At 41.2% G+C, this 18757-nt stretch overlaps 2 protein-coding genes across 5 annotated transcripts in view; one reads left to right on the top strand and one right to left on the bottom strand.

Annotated features, from left to right (window-relative positions):
* polb (polymerase (DNA directed), beta) overlaps window positions 1–6882 on the top strand; it is a 113898-nt gene extending 107016 nt beyond the window's left edge. For 3 of the 4 annotated variants that reach the window (XM_068023349.1, XM_068023348.1, XM_068023347.1), the window contains exon 14: window positions 6598–6882. In XM_068023349.1, coding sequence (XP_067879450.1) covers window positions 6598–6692 — 95 coding nt within the window. In that variant the 3' untranslated portion in view covers window positions 6693–6882. The remainder of the gene's footprint in view (window positions 1–6597) is intronic. The other variant, XR_010971153.1, reaches the window with a different exon arrangement.
* LOC137357200 (dickkopf-related protein 4-like) overlaps window positions 6879–18757 on the bottom strand; it is a 31462-nt gene continuing 19583 nt past the window's right edge. Inside the window, exon 4 of the mRNA XM_068023355.1 lies at window positions 6879–11217. Coding sequence (XP_067879456.1) covers window positions 10964–11217 — 254 coding nt within the window. The 3' untranslated portion in view covers window positions 6879–10963. The remainder of the gene's footprint in view (window positions 11218–18757) is intronic.

The following is an 18757-nucleotide window of genomic DNA, read 5'->3' as shown; positions in this document are numbered from 1 at the left end:
TCCTCTCTGGAAGTATGGGAATTTATCAGTTGTGCAGTTCACTGTAATATACTGTTCATGGAATCATGAGTTGGAGCCTTCAGTAGAGCAGAAAAATGTCAGGTTTTACAGAAAAAAAGCTGTTTTCAGGCTAGATTTTGAACACTAGAATATCCTCCAGTATCCAGTGGAATAGATTACTGTGTATAAATGTGTATCAGGGCTCCTTTGTAAAATAATGGACTTGGCTCTCGAGGAGGAACATCTGATGGAAACCTGGGACAAAGTGCAAATAGGCATTACAGAATTAACTTCCCTAGGTATTGTTGCAAAAGTAGTTAAAATTATAAGTTGCTGTTAATTGGCTTGTGATTTGAAAGATGGCCTTTTTCCCTGAAGGTATTTACAAGTATTGTCGGTGTTGCATGAAATAATGTCAAAGCATCATTAAACTTTTTAACTAATTTCTGTCATGTTTCAACAAAACTTAAAATATTCTTTACATAAATTTGGAAATGTAAACCAACCCTGCAGACATCTCATTAAAAATATCAGACCCTTTGCATGAAACTTTTATTTGTACTTCTTTAAATTGCTGCGATTGACCCTGAATTTCCATAATTGTATCCTGTGCCAGCATACTTATACACAAGGTGCCAGATACTAAGCTTTGGATTGCCTAATCATAACTTCTTATTTTACCTCATTCCATCTCGAGAAGATTTTAATTTGTCTCTCCATCCCAATTCTCTTTTGTCTTTATTATTAATGTGTGTTACTGTAGTACTGTAGCGTTCGCCAGAGCTGGCGGGCAGCCATAAAGGCGGGGCTAAAGTGTGGCGAGTCGAAGAGACTTAGCAGTTGGCAGGAAAAAAGACAGAGGCGCAAGGGGAGAGCCAACTGTGTAACAGCCCCGACAAACAAATTTTTCTGCAGCACCTGTGGAAGGGCCTGTCACTCTAGAATTGGCCTTTATAGCCACTCCAGGCGCTGCTCCACACACCACTGACCACCTCCAGGCGCTTACCCATTGTCTCTCGAGACAAGGAGGCCAAAGAAGAAGGTAAGTGCTTCTAAATCCCAAGTACATTGACATAGACACTCTTACTCCACCCTATATTTCCTCATGTCGCACCATCTATTATTCTAACACATTGTTGCCCATGACCTCAAAACTATGGAACTCATCTCTCTCAATCTTGTTCTCCTTCTCCAAACCCAATCACTATGTCCTGATTTATCTCCTCTGCTGTTCTGCTTTTTCTGACCTTGATACTGTCCTGCACAGAGCCTTGCATGACAGGATTACATTTTGGGATTTTGGTGTGCCAAATGGTGTGACTAATTCACAGACATGATTTTCCATCTAAAAGCAGTTCTGTGCTAGGAGCACTCAATCTTAAAATTTACTCCATATTATGCTCATGCTGCCTTTGAATTTTTGCCCCATTTTCTCCACTGAATTTTCCTCTCCTGAAGGCACTGATTTATGCTGGACTATGCTTCCCTTGTTCGCCTCTGGTATCTCTTCCAAATGGGCATCCGTCATGTCTGAACCCCATCAACTGCAGTGGTCATCGTCACCAAGCTAATCATCTTCCGGTCTAGATTTTGATCAAAAATGGAAATTCTAGTCAATTTCCTCTTTCGCGTCACCACATCACGAATACAGAAGCCGATGTCACACTGGTAATGGATCTGAGATTAGCACATTTAATACTGAGCAAGGACTGATAATCTGGTTTTTATGTGCTTAATACAGCACTTCCACTTACTTTTTTTAACTGTTCACATGCTCATAATATTAGTTTAAAGTCTCTGATTATCTTTGTGAAATTAAAGACAAGCAGCAGACATGTTGCTTTGTCCTGTCTTCATAACTTTTTTGTCATTTTATTTTCTTAGCTTCCTTACTTTTGCCCAGCAGGCAACCTGTTGCCAGGGCTGCTCAAAGGTACCAGATCAGCTTGGAGTATCTACCTTCTGATCATATCAACAGTACATAAAAGTGCTTTAATTCACCTTGAGACATGCTTCTGCTGATAGTCAAGAAATAATGATAGTGGGCAATTGTAGTCCTAACACTGAACCCAAAATACCACGACAATGGTATCAATACAATGACTTGGGGCAGGTGAAACACATCAGCGACCAAGGGGGTTCTCGGGGGCTCAACAGTCCCCCTCTGAGGATGAGGAGATCGCCTCAGAGGGTGCACCGTCACATCATCGCACCTCACCAAGCACCAGCGCAGAGATTACCACCACAGTTGGAATTACTGTCTCCGTGGAAACTATATCACTTACGGGTGTTAGCACAGCACAGTCGCCGGACCAGCCACCAGAGGACTGTGGGAGGCCAGGCCGTTGCAGAGCTGCAAGCTGGTAATGCGCCTCTGAGAACATCCATTCAGCACGAGATGTTGCAGGTTCAACATGTGGTGCATGGACATCTGGTGGAGTTGCCTGAGATGCTGCGAGCCCATAGCACATGTCAGCTGCAAACTCTCAGGCATTTGTCCATCCTGACATCCTCCATTGACAGATTGGCGGCTGCAGTAGAGGGGCCAGTACTGGAAGCCATCCGTGATCTCCGGGGGAGTGTAGCCTCCCTGGACCAGACCATCAGAGTACAAGCTCATACACGTGGCAGGTTGAGGCTGCTTATCCCGCTGAGGTCAGCTTTGAGAACCAGTCGAGCCTCGGGAGGGCACAGGGGCAGCAGCCAATAGCACATGGGAGCTCCTCTCAGGGCGCTCCTGATGCATCATGCAGCCCCTTAATCCCTCCGCTAGTTACATGTCAACCGCAAACTCCCAGGGTGTTAGAGGGTGTCCCTGATATTTCTCATGAGCACCCTGATTTGTTGCGGCCTGCACGGCTGGCAGAGCAGGCAGAGGATGTCCACCAAAGTTATAAAGAGCAGGGCAACAGTCCGATCAGCCACCTGCCTCTGGTGAGTCTGGTGGCGATGCATCATCGACACGCAAGAGCACTTGAAACCATTTTAAGAAATCACAGTAACATTACTTCTGGTTCACTGGGTTACCTTCCAATTATTTATCTGAATTGCACATAGATCACTGTAAATAAATCTATGCTTTCAACATTTAACTTTGCATACGTCATCCATGAGGTAGCATCAGACATCATTGCGCTGCTGAGGTCACACACTTGAGTTGGGTTCATCGTGACATGATGTTTTTAATCTGATCTCTTCCCTTGGATGTGCATGTCTTTCCCCTCTCGGAATCCCACAATAGCTCATTGCACGCCACAATGTGAAATCTTTGCATGTAGTGATCCTCTCAAGAGAAACGCCTGTCTATTGGGGCATCCCAGGTCTCTCGTGCTCTTAATCCCAGAGGACATTCTGCTTCCTCTCCCCTGCCATCATGTAGGTGGTGCCCATCGTCCTCACCAGAAACTCCATCTTCATCTGATGACGCCTCACGGTTACCTTGAGCCTCCTCAATGGCGTCTCCCCTTTCCATTGCAAGGTTATGCAACGCACAGCGACCAACAATATCCATGCTGGCGCGTACTGCAGTGCTCCACCTGAGCAGTCCAGACACCTAAATCTTATCTTGAGCAGGCCAATTGTTTGTTCGATTGTCACTCTGGTGGTCGCATGGCTCTCATTGAAGCGTTCCTCAGCATGACCCCTTGGCATTCTCATGGGTGTCATCAGCCATGTCTTCAAAGGATAACCCCTGTCGCCAAGTATCCAACCTTCCAGTCTGTCTGGGGGACTGAAAAGAGCAGGCACCTGGGAGTTTCTGAGAATGTATGCATTGTGGCAACTTGCTGGGTACCATGCACGAACCTGCATGATTCTCTTCCGATGATCGCATATAAGCTGAACGTTTAATAAATGACCTGCTGGTGATCTAATTGCCACATGTGTACAGTCTATCATGCCCTGAACCATTGGGAACCCAGCTATTGCACTGAATCCTCTTGCTCTTTCAGCCTGGCTGGTGGTGTCTGTTCTGAAATAAATGAAACTGTTGCCCCGACTGAACAATGCATCAGTCACAAACTTTATGCACTGGTGCGTAGCTGCTTGGGAGACTCCGCACAAGTCTGCCGTCGAAGCCTGGAAAGAGCTACACGTATAAAAGTTAAGGCGATGGTCACCTTTAGAGTGACTGGCATTGGATGGCCACCGAGGCAGTTTGAGGTTACATCCGCTGCCAGCATCTCACAAAGAAATGTCCCAGTCTCAAGTGGCAGACGCAGCCGCCTTCTGACGTTCCGACAGGTGTAAATAGCTCAGATGCAGCCAGTACACCCTACCTGTTGGGTAGCCGCGTCTCCTGATGTGTGTTCGCTCTTGCCTGACTCTGCCACCTGCTCTCCCTCCCATCTGTCCTTTTGCCCCTGATTGGGGCATGGTCCTCCTCCGAAGAGCTGCCTCCAGAATGCACAATTCCCATCGTTGGACTGGTTACCAGATTCAGTGACAAAATTCCTTAAGTTCCAGCTGTCAGGACAGGCACACATAACCCCCTTCCTTCCACTCACTGACTCAGAACAGATAGGTCCCGAGCTGTAGTGAGTCAGACTCAGTTGGAGCCCTCTGCAGAAGCTACAAATGTCTACAATTTATATAACACACAAAAACTCTCACAGATAAGCAACACCAAAGCTTTACCTCCAACACCTTTATTGATTGCCTGCCTTCCGCCCTTTTAAAGTTGCCGGGTCTCCGACACAATCAGTGACCCGATTTACGGCCGTAAAATCAGACGGCCCTCGTAAATTTGCCATCAATTGGGTTGTCAACTACTTTAATAACCTTGAAATTACTTGCGGGCGAGCGGCGACTCGATCACGCCCAACCTCCTGGGTCGTGAAATGGCGTCTATGCGTGATGACGCCGGGGCCCCGGCCCACTGTCATTGGATGCCATTTCACCACCCGGACGCCTCCAAACTGACCCGATTACGGTAGGTAAAATTCCGGCCCTAGTTTCCAAAGAGGCCATCAGAAGTGGAAAACAATGTTTTTTTTAATGTCTAGCCTTGTAAGGCCATTTAGGTCATTTATAGCACCTCCAACTGCAGCTCTGGCTAAGATGCACTAGCTCAGCAAATTGGAGATGAAATTTAAGATTTAGTGGTTCCACATTGGCTGGTACCATTTCACATTTAGCAATTAGGGGAACACTGTGATATTTTTAAGATTTTGTTTAGGCTGTGAAAAGAATATCAACAAACTTATTGATTCATTTTTAGGCATTGACAGATATTTATCTGAGATGTGGATTTGTGACCAAGTGTAGATCCTGAGTGGGAGACTATGCCTGCTGTCCTTAAATTGAGTTCTTGGTTAACGGTGTTTCTTCACTTTTTGTAATTCTGGAATGGCAACAGGGCAAACTTAACAGTGACGAAGTGACTTAAAAACCTTTGGCAGCAAGGAATTGTGCTATTGCTTTTGCTTTTCTCCTCCATGTTGTACTGGACATTTTACTTCTCTTCATCAGTGTTTTGGTGCCCATATTTCATCTGAGACTGTCAGAACAATGCAACTGCACTCATCTTACCTGTTCTTTGACATGCAACTAGTCTTATGTGCGTGTGTGATTTTCAGCTATCTATTGTACGATAAAAGGAGGAAGAGCCAGCCTATTATTGTCAGTCATCCACCTTTTTAGAGCACTTCCTGTCCAGTTGTTGTAAATGATTTGCAATGACTTTTTGGGAGGAAAAATGAATTTATCGGGTTGATGATTCAATCTGCAAGAGCCTTGTGTTAGAGAATTTTTGCTGGTTGACTGTAAATGGTCAAGCTGATGGCAGTTTGCTGTGGGTAAACTGCATTCTTCCTGCCACTTAACTCGGTTGGTCTCTCCGGTAGAGGGATCTGTTACAGAAGCAGGTTAATGGGATGGTAAGGGTCAGACCCCATTTTGAGGCTGTTACTGCTCCATTAATACCAGTCTAAAACAGTTGACAATCAACCCTGCTCTGTGGTCTGATCAGAGCACAGGACAGGACAGTTTCTGGATGTCAACTTACAATTTATTTGTCTTGAAACATCATGCTGTGATTATACATATTTTTAAAAATACATTAATTTGTGGGGTAAGATCAATGTTCGATGTATCATTTAATAATTAGGGTTCTTTGATGAATTGGAAGCTAAGTCCCAGGGTCATTCTAAGTGTTGCACATCATGAAGCACCCAGGTTTGTTGTCTAATCTGTGTTGACGTAACTGATTACTCAGAGTCCATTTCCTCATCACCGTCTTGTGATTCTTGCTGGGAAATGCAGATGCAAACATCAGGCCTCAGCTGTGGCGCCCTCCACCTTGTCATTGAATAGCCTGTTGTGGCTTACTTCAGTAGGGTACCACAGGTCTGCCAATGCACCCTTGGCGCTGTACCCAGTGTCTTAACAGCACCCTTAAGGGGGTAAAGAATTATCGACCTAATTGATTTCAATTATGCATATGAAATGTTGGGAATTGAAGTTGAAATATGTATCACTAAAGTAGCTTTTATTTTTAGTCCACAGTTTTGTTTTACTATGCCCACCTCCACCCTAAATTAATAGTGTTCAGTAGAATGGTATCTGTATCATTAACATCCTGCTGTGTGTTAACTGTAGGAGTGCCAGGTGAACCACTGCCAGTGGAAAGTGAAAAGGACATCTTCGATTACATCGACTGGCAATATCGAGAGCCGAGAGAGCGAAGTGAGTGAGTGGCATCTGAGGGTCACCCACAGAACCTCTTTATATAAAATGTAAAGGATTTTGCAATTCTTCGCTAAAGAACTTTGTATACGCATATATGACTAGTATATTATGCATGAAGTTAGAATGCATTTGTAGAGAAGATCAGTCTTTCTATAAGGTTTTGTGCAGTATTATAAATAAAGCACTTTGAAGACACATTGATGTGACATTTAATAATGAATAAAAAATAGAATATTAAATACAAATATTACACACGATTAATCAATACTATTTGTAAAACTAGCAAGGCCAAAGGAATGCAGATGGATAGGTCAGCTTAAACAGCACAAGCTACATCAACTTTTATTATTACACCTTTTCCAAAGTTAAGCTAATTGTACTGATACTTTCCATACAATGCCCTTTAGCTTGTTTCATAAATGTGTATATACAGTATATGAGTTATATGTTTAGGAACTCATTGCAAAACCAATAAGGGACTGCACAAATCTTAGTGGCCAACTTTTTGCCAGCCTTACATATTGTGCAGTATACACTAGGTAAAAGCTTCACGATCATTTACTATTCAGTGGCTGTGTGTGTATCATTCTTATCTCTTGTTTATATGGCATACATTGAATGGGGGCTAACACGACACTCCCACCTGGTTCTCTAATGGGAGTGCATGTCGCACAAGTTGTGAATGCTGTACATTGTCTACACCAGTACTTGGACATAGCTTCTGCACAATTGGTGCAAACACATGTAACTCATTTGTAATATTGTGTGGCATCTCTCCTAATGCAATGTGTGTTCTTTCTGGAATAACTAGTTTATTTATCTTGTTTCTTAAAATATAGCAGATATTGTATTGCAATGAGTTAAAAGTAGGGCAGTTTAGAATGAAAGAAAATGGATGTATGATGATATTAGTGTACAATTGCAGGCTTATTTTCAGACTATGCTGGTGCAATTCAAGCATCACATGGAACTGATGATTGAGCTAACAGTGTTGGAGTAAGTAAAGGAAGGTTATAAAGGTAAGTTATTGTTCTTTTATTAAAATGCAAAATGATCCTAACACACAGTAAATTAGTAAGAACCAGCAAAACACTTTCAACTACAATACCTTGTGTATTGGAGCATTATCAGGCATGTCACTGAGGTTTAAAGGGGAACTGCAGTCCAACTGGGTTTATTCAATTTGTTATATTACTCATCAGTCTCTCTCTGTTTGTTTCAAGAAACCTGGAGCCTCTAATTGTTCTTCATCCTAGTCTTTGTTATCAAGACAGTCCACAAATTAGACCAGTACCAATTAGGGTTTATTATCAAACTTTTGGGCTGTTACTTCCAGTCAGGCTGAGATTTTGTTTGGCTCACATCTTTTAACTGCAGAGCTGCAACTTTGAGTTGGGTGTGTTAGGTGCACTTAACTGGATTTGGAACATGCACTGGACTGCAACTTACAGTGGGATCAGGGATATGGGTTGTGTCTTTTTTTTAGTGCTGGAAAGCAGTTTTAGGTTGTTGGGTCAGCTGTTGAGTTTGATCAACTGGAGTTGGGCTGCCAAGACTCTCAATTATCTGCCAATTTTGATTATTCGCCATAAATTAACCATAGTTATGGCACAAAATGAGGATTGTGTAGGGAGAGGGGCCTCAAATTTAATTGAAACTGACAAGAATAGTTGGCAGTTTTTGAGTTCGGGTGGACAGCTCCAATGAACTCCTACGTCATTGGTATGCTGATAGTTCTGGTTTAAGTAGTTATTTGTGAACACTTCCATAGAATTTGCCAAATTGGTTAGCTACTAACCCAATTATTTACTAGTATCTTTTACAGGCTTTCACACACATTTGATCTCATTTATAATATATACAGAAATTTGTTCAAAGATCCAAACTTTCTCAAACATTTTAGAAATGAATGCAAAATAGTGTGAAGAAGAGCTAGCAGGTGGGAAGAAGATGACAGGAGATTGCCGCAGGACTTCCTTGGAGGTGGGGCTGAATTGTATCTGTGCTAATTTGAAATGCAGAATTCTGAACTTGGCAAAGGTTAAATTTCATACAACATTGGGACTGATTTTACATCTTATGATGGATCGGTCCTACCCAACATGGCAGTGGATACGGTACTTGAAATGGGAAAAACATTTCTGCAACTGTTTGTTGAGATGTTTACTGCCTGCAATCTCTAAGCAGAACCTAGCATTGCCTAATGTCTGCTGATTCACGCAGAGTCCAGGACTTCCACTGAGTTGTATTTGCTTGGGTGAAAGATAAAATACCAACATGGCCTGGTGGTGCTGAATTGCCTTTTTGCATTTTGTAGCATCTGTGTACTCCTATGTTTAAAGTCGTTTCCCTGTGTAACATATATCTTATGTAATATGTGTTATGATCATTTTCAAACATATGTTACATATGATTATATGCATCATTGTACAAGTAACAGGGTATTGGATTATATTGATGATGGGGATTCTGTTCAAGTATTCTTACAAAAGGCTGCAACTTTTTGATAGCTTGTAAATAGCATATAAGCTGTTAACCATGCAAGCTCCGCTTCTCCCATCAGTTACATTAAACAATCAAATGAAGAAATTTTGTTCATGCAACCTTCATAATGCTGTTCAAACAACAACTGGTGTGGTGATATTGAAACATGCATTTAACACTGAGCTTTACGTGAATTATTATTTTGAATAATTAATTATTCTAAATCTACACACAGTGTGATAGAGCAGTTGGATGCAGAAATGCATCTCCATTTAGCGCATAGTGATGTTGGAGGTGCAGAGGGGATAGACTGCCAAGCAGAGATCATGGAGAGACAAAACGTTGGTGAGTAAGACTTCTCAAGCAGATCTATTGCACCCGCTATGGCTGGCTGCCTGGCGGGGAATATGTGTGGTACAAATGGAGGATCATGAAGAGGAAAGAAGTACACTGACTTGAATATCTCTTAGACGCTACAACATCACAGATGCTCAGGAGAAAATCACCATGTTGGCTCAGGGCAGCAGCAAAAGCATGAAAAGAAATTAAAGTTTAGTGTATGGGCAACAGTCAAACCATGAAGAAAAGAACATTTCTTGGTGTATTTATCCTAATTATTTTTGCTGTGATGTCAGTCAAACATTGTTAATGGAGTTTCAACAAGTTAATAAGAAGTGTTAGTGAATTTACGCAATTAGATTTTTAAAAAGTCCTGTAGCATATTTTACTTTTGATGCAATAGCTTGACTAATGTGAAGTAGATGCGAAACATGTAGAGGGTAGTAGTAGAGCACTTCAACAGGCAACAGTCCAAAAAGCACAGTTAAAGTCACATTCAGAGCTTAGAACACTTCCCAAAATAAACCGAAACTACGTTTAATTTCTTATCAATAGGAGAATTTGCTCTGCTTGTTCTTTTAGTGAATGAGGCCTGGGTATGCACAGCTTTAACCATTTGTTTGCTGCCTGTATAGGAGCCCTGACTGCACATCTAGCTCTCAGCTGTCAAGTTGAAAAACAATACATCTTTATAGGAGAAACAAAATAAAGTGCTGCAGATGTAAAACACAGCAGGCCAGTGAACATCTGAAAGAGACAGATTACTGCTTCACCTGTAGACCCTTCACCAATTCTGACAAGAGTCCTTCTTGAAACATTAACTTGGCTTTTCCCAGTTCAGATGTTGACTGACTTGCTGAATATTTTCAACATTTTATGCTATTATTTTAACACTTTTAGTGTGTCTCAGTAATTAAAAGCACTTTTCTACTCCCACCCTCTCCAAGTTAGATGCTCTTTCATACTTTACTCTTGTGTTAAATGATTCAAATTCCTTTCTGTGGACACAGCTCAAATTTGGAAGGGCACAATGTCAAATTGTACTGCTGGACGTTTTTCACAGTTCAAGTGAACATAATATGAAACTTTCACATACTTTACTGAAATCTTAGTGGGCAATACTGAACTGGTTGGTTCTGCTGTAAACCTGCATTCTCTGCAACTTGTCTTCAAGACTGGGACACCACCTTTGGCCTTCAAATACTGTCATCTATTGATTCAATTTGGTACAGTCAGCTAACGTTTCTTCCACCACGCACACACACACACACACACCATGTTTCAAGTGCTTCACCTTACAAAGCTCATTTTAATACTTTTTTGTATCTATTTTGATGCATGGGGTTTGGCATTTTCAGCTTTGTTTAGTTTAATTTTACTTTAACTGGTGCAATAGCTGATCCTCTTAATTTGTGACGCCATTAAACCAAAGAGTTCAGGCCGGGATATCTCTCTAGACACGTTGGCAGACCCGTAGCCTGGAGTCGCCTTGTGGTGTGCCTTGGTTTTGGTTACGGCAGGCTAATCCTGGTCCACAGTCGCATCGTTGGAAGATCTCCGGCCCCTGTGGGCCCTCCTTACGACCCCGTTTCGAGCAGACTTGCCCCTCTTTCAGGACAGGCCGACAGATCTTTGACCAGAAGTGACGAGCGCAGCACAATCCAGTAGAACAGTCTGATGTTCGCAAGCATGTCTCTCCTTCCAGCCCTGCAACATATAAAAAGCACTTCTTATCAACAGTATACGCTGACTAAAAGAAAGCAGTTCTTTGTCAGCTAATATGGTATGATTAATATGCTTGGGTTGGCTTCTGCACCTGTACGGTACATACTGAGTAGGGAAAGGGAAGGAATCTTTCCTCCCACCATCCTCCCTATACTGTACAGCTCATGCATCCATCATTGTCAGCTTCTATATATGTGCAATGCATGACAGAATAAAGGAACAATTCATTTGAATATGGTATTTTACAGTTTGTGTGTGTGTTAACTCCTACATATAAAGTGCACTTCAAGTAAAATAGAGCAATTCACTGCTAGCCAATTTGTACATGCATCTATGTGTTTCAGTGTGGCAGCACTCCCTCTGAAGATAAGGAATCTTGATGTGTTAGCTCACTGTGTTTTTTTCCTCTGAGTATACATCGAGCCACCAAAGCCATATCCCATGCTGAAGTATATTCTGTTGATCCATTTTGATTCCTACACAAGATAAAATGTCTTCCTGTCCTCCTAAGTGACACTTCGATAGTTCATGGTTCCTGTTAATTTCTTATCATTGCAAATTAATTACATTTCATTTTATGAAGACGTGTTTTTCTACAGCTTTACAGTGCATTTCCAATATAAGGAAACAACTTGTATTTATTTAGCTTTGTCTTTATAAAAAGGCTTTAACTTCTGCTTTATATATCAATGTTTGTCAAACTTGGGTGTGTATATGCTTTAAGGTTTTAATGTAAAGCACTTACTTGGAAGTGAGACTGACTCATTTTGGTTTAAGATGTTAATGTATAAGCAAACCTTCATTAATTTAAATGGTTGACAATGCGACTGTCATATAAATTTCACTCCCCATGTTGACACTTGTAAGTGGCATTTTCAGCCTGTCCTACTGTTTATTCTAGTGAAAGTGGAAGTAAATACTTCAGGAACGTGCTAGCAGTACCCAAGAAAGGAAATCTTCACAAGTGATTTAACAACATCACAGCAACCAGAGAAATTCTTACCCTGTGATTAGGTCATCCTAAAACTGTCCAAGATTTAGTGCATGAGACGCACTCGCAACATACCACAACAAGCTAAATAGCCTGAGAGTGATTCTACAGTGAAAACGAAGCTCCACAATTAAATATTCATCTCAGGATGCCAAGGTAAGAACTTTGTAATCACATCTCTGTATTGTGCATTGGTGTTTGTATTTTGCACTGCTTAAATAGCAGCAATGTGTTTAACCTTAACTGTGATCACAGCACTAGATGGCATGAATGAAATATTGACTTGTATTGTTAGATTTAGAGAAGGGTAAACTTCCAGTAACATGTGGTTGATTCTATTTTAGCAGAGTTGCATGAATATTTAATTAGGGGCACAATTGAAGGTCATGTGGATGAGCAAAGTTAGTGGTCAGTTTCACAAACATGTCAGCTGTTGGACGCAGCTGGACAGTCTTCAATAATGGAAATTGGAACATTAGTCCTGAAGTTTCAAGATTACCTCAGGGAGAAATCTGACAATGTTTTTATTCCACCCTTTCAAGAGTTTAAATAAGTTGGTTATTTTTATATCTACACACTCTTCTTTTGAGTGGACAGATTCACTGACTGATGAACATCTGACAGACCACAACCATTGTCACCATCCGATATGGCAAGAGAGTTTTATGGACTCCCACCACCCCACACATGAGGGTGGAGGGGCACTCACACCCATCGGCACAAGTATTCCACTGGATGTTGACCCAGAATTCAGAGCCATAGCTCCAATCCCATTAGTTAGGATTGCCTGGTAAGGAGTGTCAACCTTGCACCTTCTGACGCACAAATGACAATGCTTCCACTAAGCCAAAGACTCACTCCAAATGAGTTGGCGAGAGTCAGCAACAGTAAGGTTCTACATAGAGGGTAATGAGGAATAGTTTCAATAGCATGAATGCCTTTGTTTCTTGTTCCGTACTCACTTGTATTACTCTTTCAAAGGGTTTTGCACTTGTAAGAGGTTGTATTTTACAGAATATTTACAATTTGTTGATTTTTTTTATTGTTGGTTAGCAGCTGTGTCTTTTAGGTGTATTTTCCCCATTATTTTGTGTAATTTTAGACAATTGCTATTGTAATGTTAATAAGGGGCAGGGTGATCTGGATTAGTTTAATTACTTGTGGAGGTGGGAGAGGAATTTTCCCGATTCTTTTACCCTGTAATTAGGCTGATACCACTCTCTTCCTTTAGGACGTTCCTTTGAATAGACTTCTTTGACCAAGCTTTTGGTCACCTGTCCTAATATCTCCTTCTTTGGCTCAGTGTCCAAATTTTGTCTGATAATGTCCTGTGAAGCACCTTGGGCTGTTTTACAATATTAAAGGTGCTATATTAATGCAAATTGTTGGTAGCTGTGTACAATGCAGCTGTATCAAGCAGGCAATATACTATGGAGCATTATGGTTGATGGTACTATTTAGCAGACACTGTGCAATATTTCAGCAAACCCTAACACTCCACAGACAATATCTCAGCAATATCTCAATTGTTTGATTGACTTACACATTAGAGTATTGCATTTTGCTGAGGCTTAAATATCATCACTCTACTGCGAGTATTTTAGGGATGTGCAACTTAATGTGAAATTGGCTTTCACATCCTTGAAATAGTTGCTTGGGTTCCAGGCAAGAATACGTTGCTTAGTAATAGCATTGCCAAATGCTAACTGTAGGCATTGTTATCTTTCATTTAGTCAGCAAACCATGCCAAATTGAACCCAGTAAACTTTGTAGCAGAGCAATAATGCAACTGGGGCTTTATATAAATGAAAAGTTTTGCCAGCCTCTGATTGAGGAAATTAACCACCTTATAGTTTTATCCAGTTTGGGACTAAACTATTCAGACTCCCCCAAAAAGGTCACATGTTCTATCTGTGCTGAGTTAGTTAATCTCCATTGGATGGAACCAGATGCACTACAATTGGCCTAAATGCTCGTACACTAGGGCGTGGCAAAATTGGGGTTTCCGTTAGTGATCATGATCCAGTGGCTAGAGCAAAGTGAGAACAGGCTGTTGTGCCTCCTGCAGGTTACTACTCTCCCGACATTTCAATATAACAAATGAACACGTGGATAAATGCAAGAGGATAACTGTTGCTTCTGAAACAGTATGTCAGCAAAAGACAGCAGAGTAGAATTTCCACAGGTGCTTCTGATCGCCCTCTAACTTCAGCAGAAAATCAGAGGAACACCCAAAGAAATGGTGTATAACAGGAATTTGGGAATCTCCCTCCCCTGGCAACTCTGCCCTGTGTCTTCAGGAGACGATGGAAGGCCATGGTGGAGAGGGGACAAGAAACTTTCTTTTGGAAGAAAATGTATTTGATGCAGCCAAACAGAAACATTCCCACTTCTGGTTACATGTACAACAAGGTGTTGGTTAGGTTTGGCATGAATTCCATGCTTTTACTTGCCCAATATCTAGTTAACCAATAGTGAGACTCAGGGATTAATCATAGAACTCTTGTCACTGTACACCAGTTTACTGGACTGTATCCTGTGACACCACATGATTGTCCTCATCACCAGTAAATGGATTAATTATAAAGTCCATCAGATTGAGCCCCAGGCCAAAAACCAGAAAACGATTTAATTAACAGAGGATAGGTAAATGGACAGTGCTCAATGCAATGCAGTGTGTTCACAGAACTTTACAAGCTTTCCTACTCTTTTTGATTTATTAGGTCTAAAGGCACATCCCCCAGCTATCTTTTAACATAACTAAATAGCTGAAAATGATTGCTAACTTCATGAATGGCAAAGGCTACCGTGGAATCAGACTAGTCCAGACTGTCTGCTAACTGACAAAAAAGTTCAAGCAACTCAATTAAACCCCAATTCAGGCTACTAGCCACAGAGATGTCGATAAAAGTGCTAGAGGCAATCATTGACCTTGTCCCTGCTTATAGACCTCAGTCATTGCTGTCAATTACCTTCACCATCCAAGGCTGGCTTACTTCTTTGACATATTTTAAGATCCTTTGAAAACATGTTGAAACAAAAGTTAGGAACAAGCTAAAGTACTTTTAGTTACATGGATCAGCTTCTATTTCACAGTATCAAAGATAAACGATGTTTATTGAACCCCTGTGGTTCAGAAGCTTCAAAATAAAAAGCTTGCCCATTTGAACAGCTGACATTAACCAAATGCAGTCAAAACTCCAATGCATATCCATTGTGTTTCAAGCTCCTTGACCAAAATGTGTACCTTGAGAAACAATCAATCGAAAGCAAAGTTTACTCTCTCTACTATACCCAAAGTTTAAAAATGCTGATAAACTAATTGACAAAAATCCTTTAATTTTCATTCAATTTTTGGGTGTATAATCAGGAACTAACTGAAACTTGCGCTATCTTTGTAAGGTGATTTCACAATCTAATTCATTCTCTCCCAACTTGGTGGGGGAAGGAAATAGAACAGCGACATGAATGAGTGAGAGGGTAGTCTGCACCTCAGACTGACCTTTGTTGTGGAAGCAAACTTCAATATTGTGATACAGTTGGAATTGGTAAGAAAATGTACCAGGTTGGTTTCTCCAGTGCCTCTCTGCGAATCTATGTGGAGGTCCTGCCACTAAGCTTTGCAGGCTTGTTCGCGCAGCGTTTGGTCTAATTACTTTTTGGATGGCATTGACTCTCCAATCTACTGATGGTTACGTTAATAACATGCCTGATTCCAAGCCCTACAGTTTAAAATGTGATGACTCATTCAGAAGGTTCACCACATCCCAATAGCAAACTCTCCACATATTTAATAAATTATAAACTTGTGGGATTAATTCACAAGATGTATTTATAAAATTGTGGCTTGAGCTGTTTGCTTACCACAAGATGCTGGAGATTTGCTTTTCTTCTTTATCAAATTTATTTATGAGGTGAAGAGGGGTCGGAGAATAGTTATGCTGCCAGATTCTCATGCAGTTATGAAACTAATTTCTCCTTTTCAAACCATAACACTTGATTATTTTTGCAGTTTCCTCAGTTCCCCTCCTGAGGATGCTTAACTGTTGCTAGTGTACAGTCACGCAGTCCCAGCAGCCCACTAGTTTCGCATCCAAGTGGTCAATCTTCATATGTGTGCTCAGAGAGTGTTGACAGGCTATTCAACTGCATCACAGTTAAGACAATCCCGTTTTTATGCTGACTTCCACACCTGGCTGATTTTTCTTTTTCCTCCCTCCACAGCCTACGATTGTAAGGTCAATCATAGATCCCTATCTGCCATCTTACTTGAGATCCATCAACCAAATCTGAAACCCTTCTGGTCTCATACCTGCTATCTGCTTCTGATGTTCCTGGGTATCGGCAACACTTGCCGCACTCCCCTCTCTAGTGATAATATCAGACTAGTATTTTCCCTGGAGTAAAGATTGTGAGTGAAAATCCTCTAATGGTATATTGAGTGGGAAATGAGTTAACTCAGAATAAAATCCTCGAACACTGTCCTATCTTTTTTTTTTAGAAGGATAGAGGCCTAGGACAAGATGGTGGCAGTATAATCAACATACTGTGATGGAAGTAGCTTTTAAGGTGTAATCTTCAAGCAGAAAGATCTTCAGCAAGCTCCCACAACCAGCTATGACATAGCCAGATAATCTGCTTTTTAGTCATAGAGTCATAGAGAGATACAGCACCGAAACAGGCCCTTCGGCCCACCGAGTCCGAGGACACCAAGAGATCTCCACGGCTCTTCTTCAAATAGTACCATGTGATCTTGAATTTCAGGGAAGTGTTTTAACCTGTGCTTTAACCATGTTCAAAGATATTGAGGCCAATTGTGATTTCTTGGCTAAAATCAATCAACTCAACACAGATTAAGGGTCAAACCATGGAGTCTGCTGGTTTCAATGGCTCAGTATCGATTCACCCAATGCACTTACCCACTAGGTGATTAGCTGGATACTGTTAACATTCTTATAGGCCATCAACTTGTGCTGCAGCTGCTGTCTGCAGTACTCTCCAAATTAAGTATCACTTTATATAGGAATATCATGTTTGCTAAATTGTTCTCTATATTATCAGACTGCTTGTCTGAGATCCAGTACTGGATGAGCAGAAATCACTATTAAGGCTTTGAGTTTCTTACCATTGTCTGTGTAATTAATGTAGCAAAGCCTTTAAAGTTAAGATGTTCAAATGCTAATATTGTGGTTCTTTAATTCCTTGCTGTATTCCTTAAGTCGGATCAAAGTTGTACAACTTCAGGAAGGCATTCATCGGGTGTCCCGGAGAAATTCTAGTCACTTTGTTCAGGATTTTCTGGCTGCAATTCTTATTAAACTTAGTTTTAAAAGATTATGCAATGAACAACAACAACTTTTGTTCAGCTCATCATGTGGAAAGAAAGCTGCTTTCATAACTTTGCAAAAAGTAGAAATAAAAGGCAAGAATTAGACCCTGTCATTCCCTGCTTTTTGACGATGCTTCCAACAGTTTTCATCCATCTTGCTCAGCTGTAAGACTGATACTGAAAGTATGGAGAGTTTGGTACAGTACTTGCACAGCACAGGTGTGATTGCAGATGTAGCATGTGTCATAGATACCCATCTCAGACACAGACAGTGGCTTCTGCTCAATAGAAATGATCTGCCCCACTTGCAGTTTGTCTAGCAAGAAATTAACCATCATTAACCTCCTTGCCTTAAAGGAGGAAGCCCCTTGCTGACAGGTTTTTCTTAAAGCTTTTCTGGAGCTGACTATTGAGGTATGGAAGAGGAACCTGTATTGAACTACTGTTGATTGCTGCCTCTGGTGAGAACCTTAGCTCCATTGGCAAGGACACAAAAACACTGTATTGCTGGGCCTGTCATCCTGTGCTGTTCTCCAGTACAAGATCTTTACCAACAGAGCCCGTACTAATTCCAGGTACATACTCTTCCTCCTGCACATGATGGAAACAGAAGCAATTTCCTTGGCTCCATTCAATATAATAAAATTGATTGGTTCTTGTAAATATTTTTGCAATTTTGTTACATTTAACGAATACAGGAAATCTCCCCCTCCTCAAGATTCATCCACTATGGTGTCCAGTGTTCCAAGATACCCACTACTCTTTCATTTTTTTTAATTTCCAAAATATACTTTATTCATAAAAATCTGTAAAAATTACATTGCCAAACAGTTTCAAAACAGCACCAAAAAATACAAACATTGCAAGGGAGATCAGTTTCCTTCAATACTGTCATGAGTTTCTTCCCAACCCTTCCGTTTCACAATTGTCATGTCAATTACAGTTTTACATTTACAGCAATTGAGAATATTAACGATACAGTTCGAGGGGTTTCCCATGGATCCAGCCCCTCAGTTCAGCTTGGTGGGAGGACCTTACACTGTGGTCTTTCCCCAGTGAGCCTTTGCTGCGGCTGCCCCAAGCTTTAGTGCGTCCCTCAGCACGTAGTCCTGGACCTTTGAATGTGCCAGTCTGCAACTTTCGGTGGTGGACAACTCTTTGCGCTGGAAGACCAGCAAGTTTCGGTCAGACCAAAGGGCGTC

The sequence above is a fragment of the Heterodontus francisci genome, chromosome 47 (genome assembly GCF_036365525.1).
Source record: "Heterodontus francisci isolate sHetFra1 chromosome 47, sHetFra1.hap1, whole genome shotgun sequence".
NCBI lineage: Eukaryota > Metazoa > Chordata > Chondrichthyes > Heterodontiformes > Heterodontidae > Heterodontus > Heterodontus francisci.
This window is presented reverse-complemented; position numbering and strand designations above follow the sequence as displayed.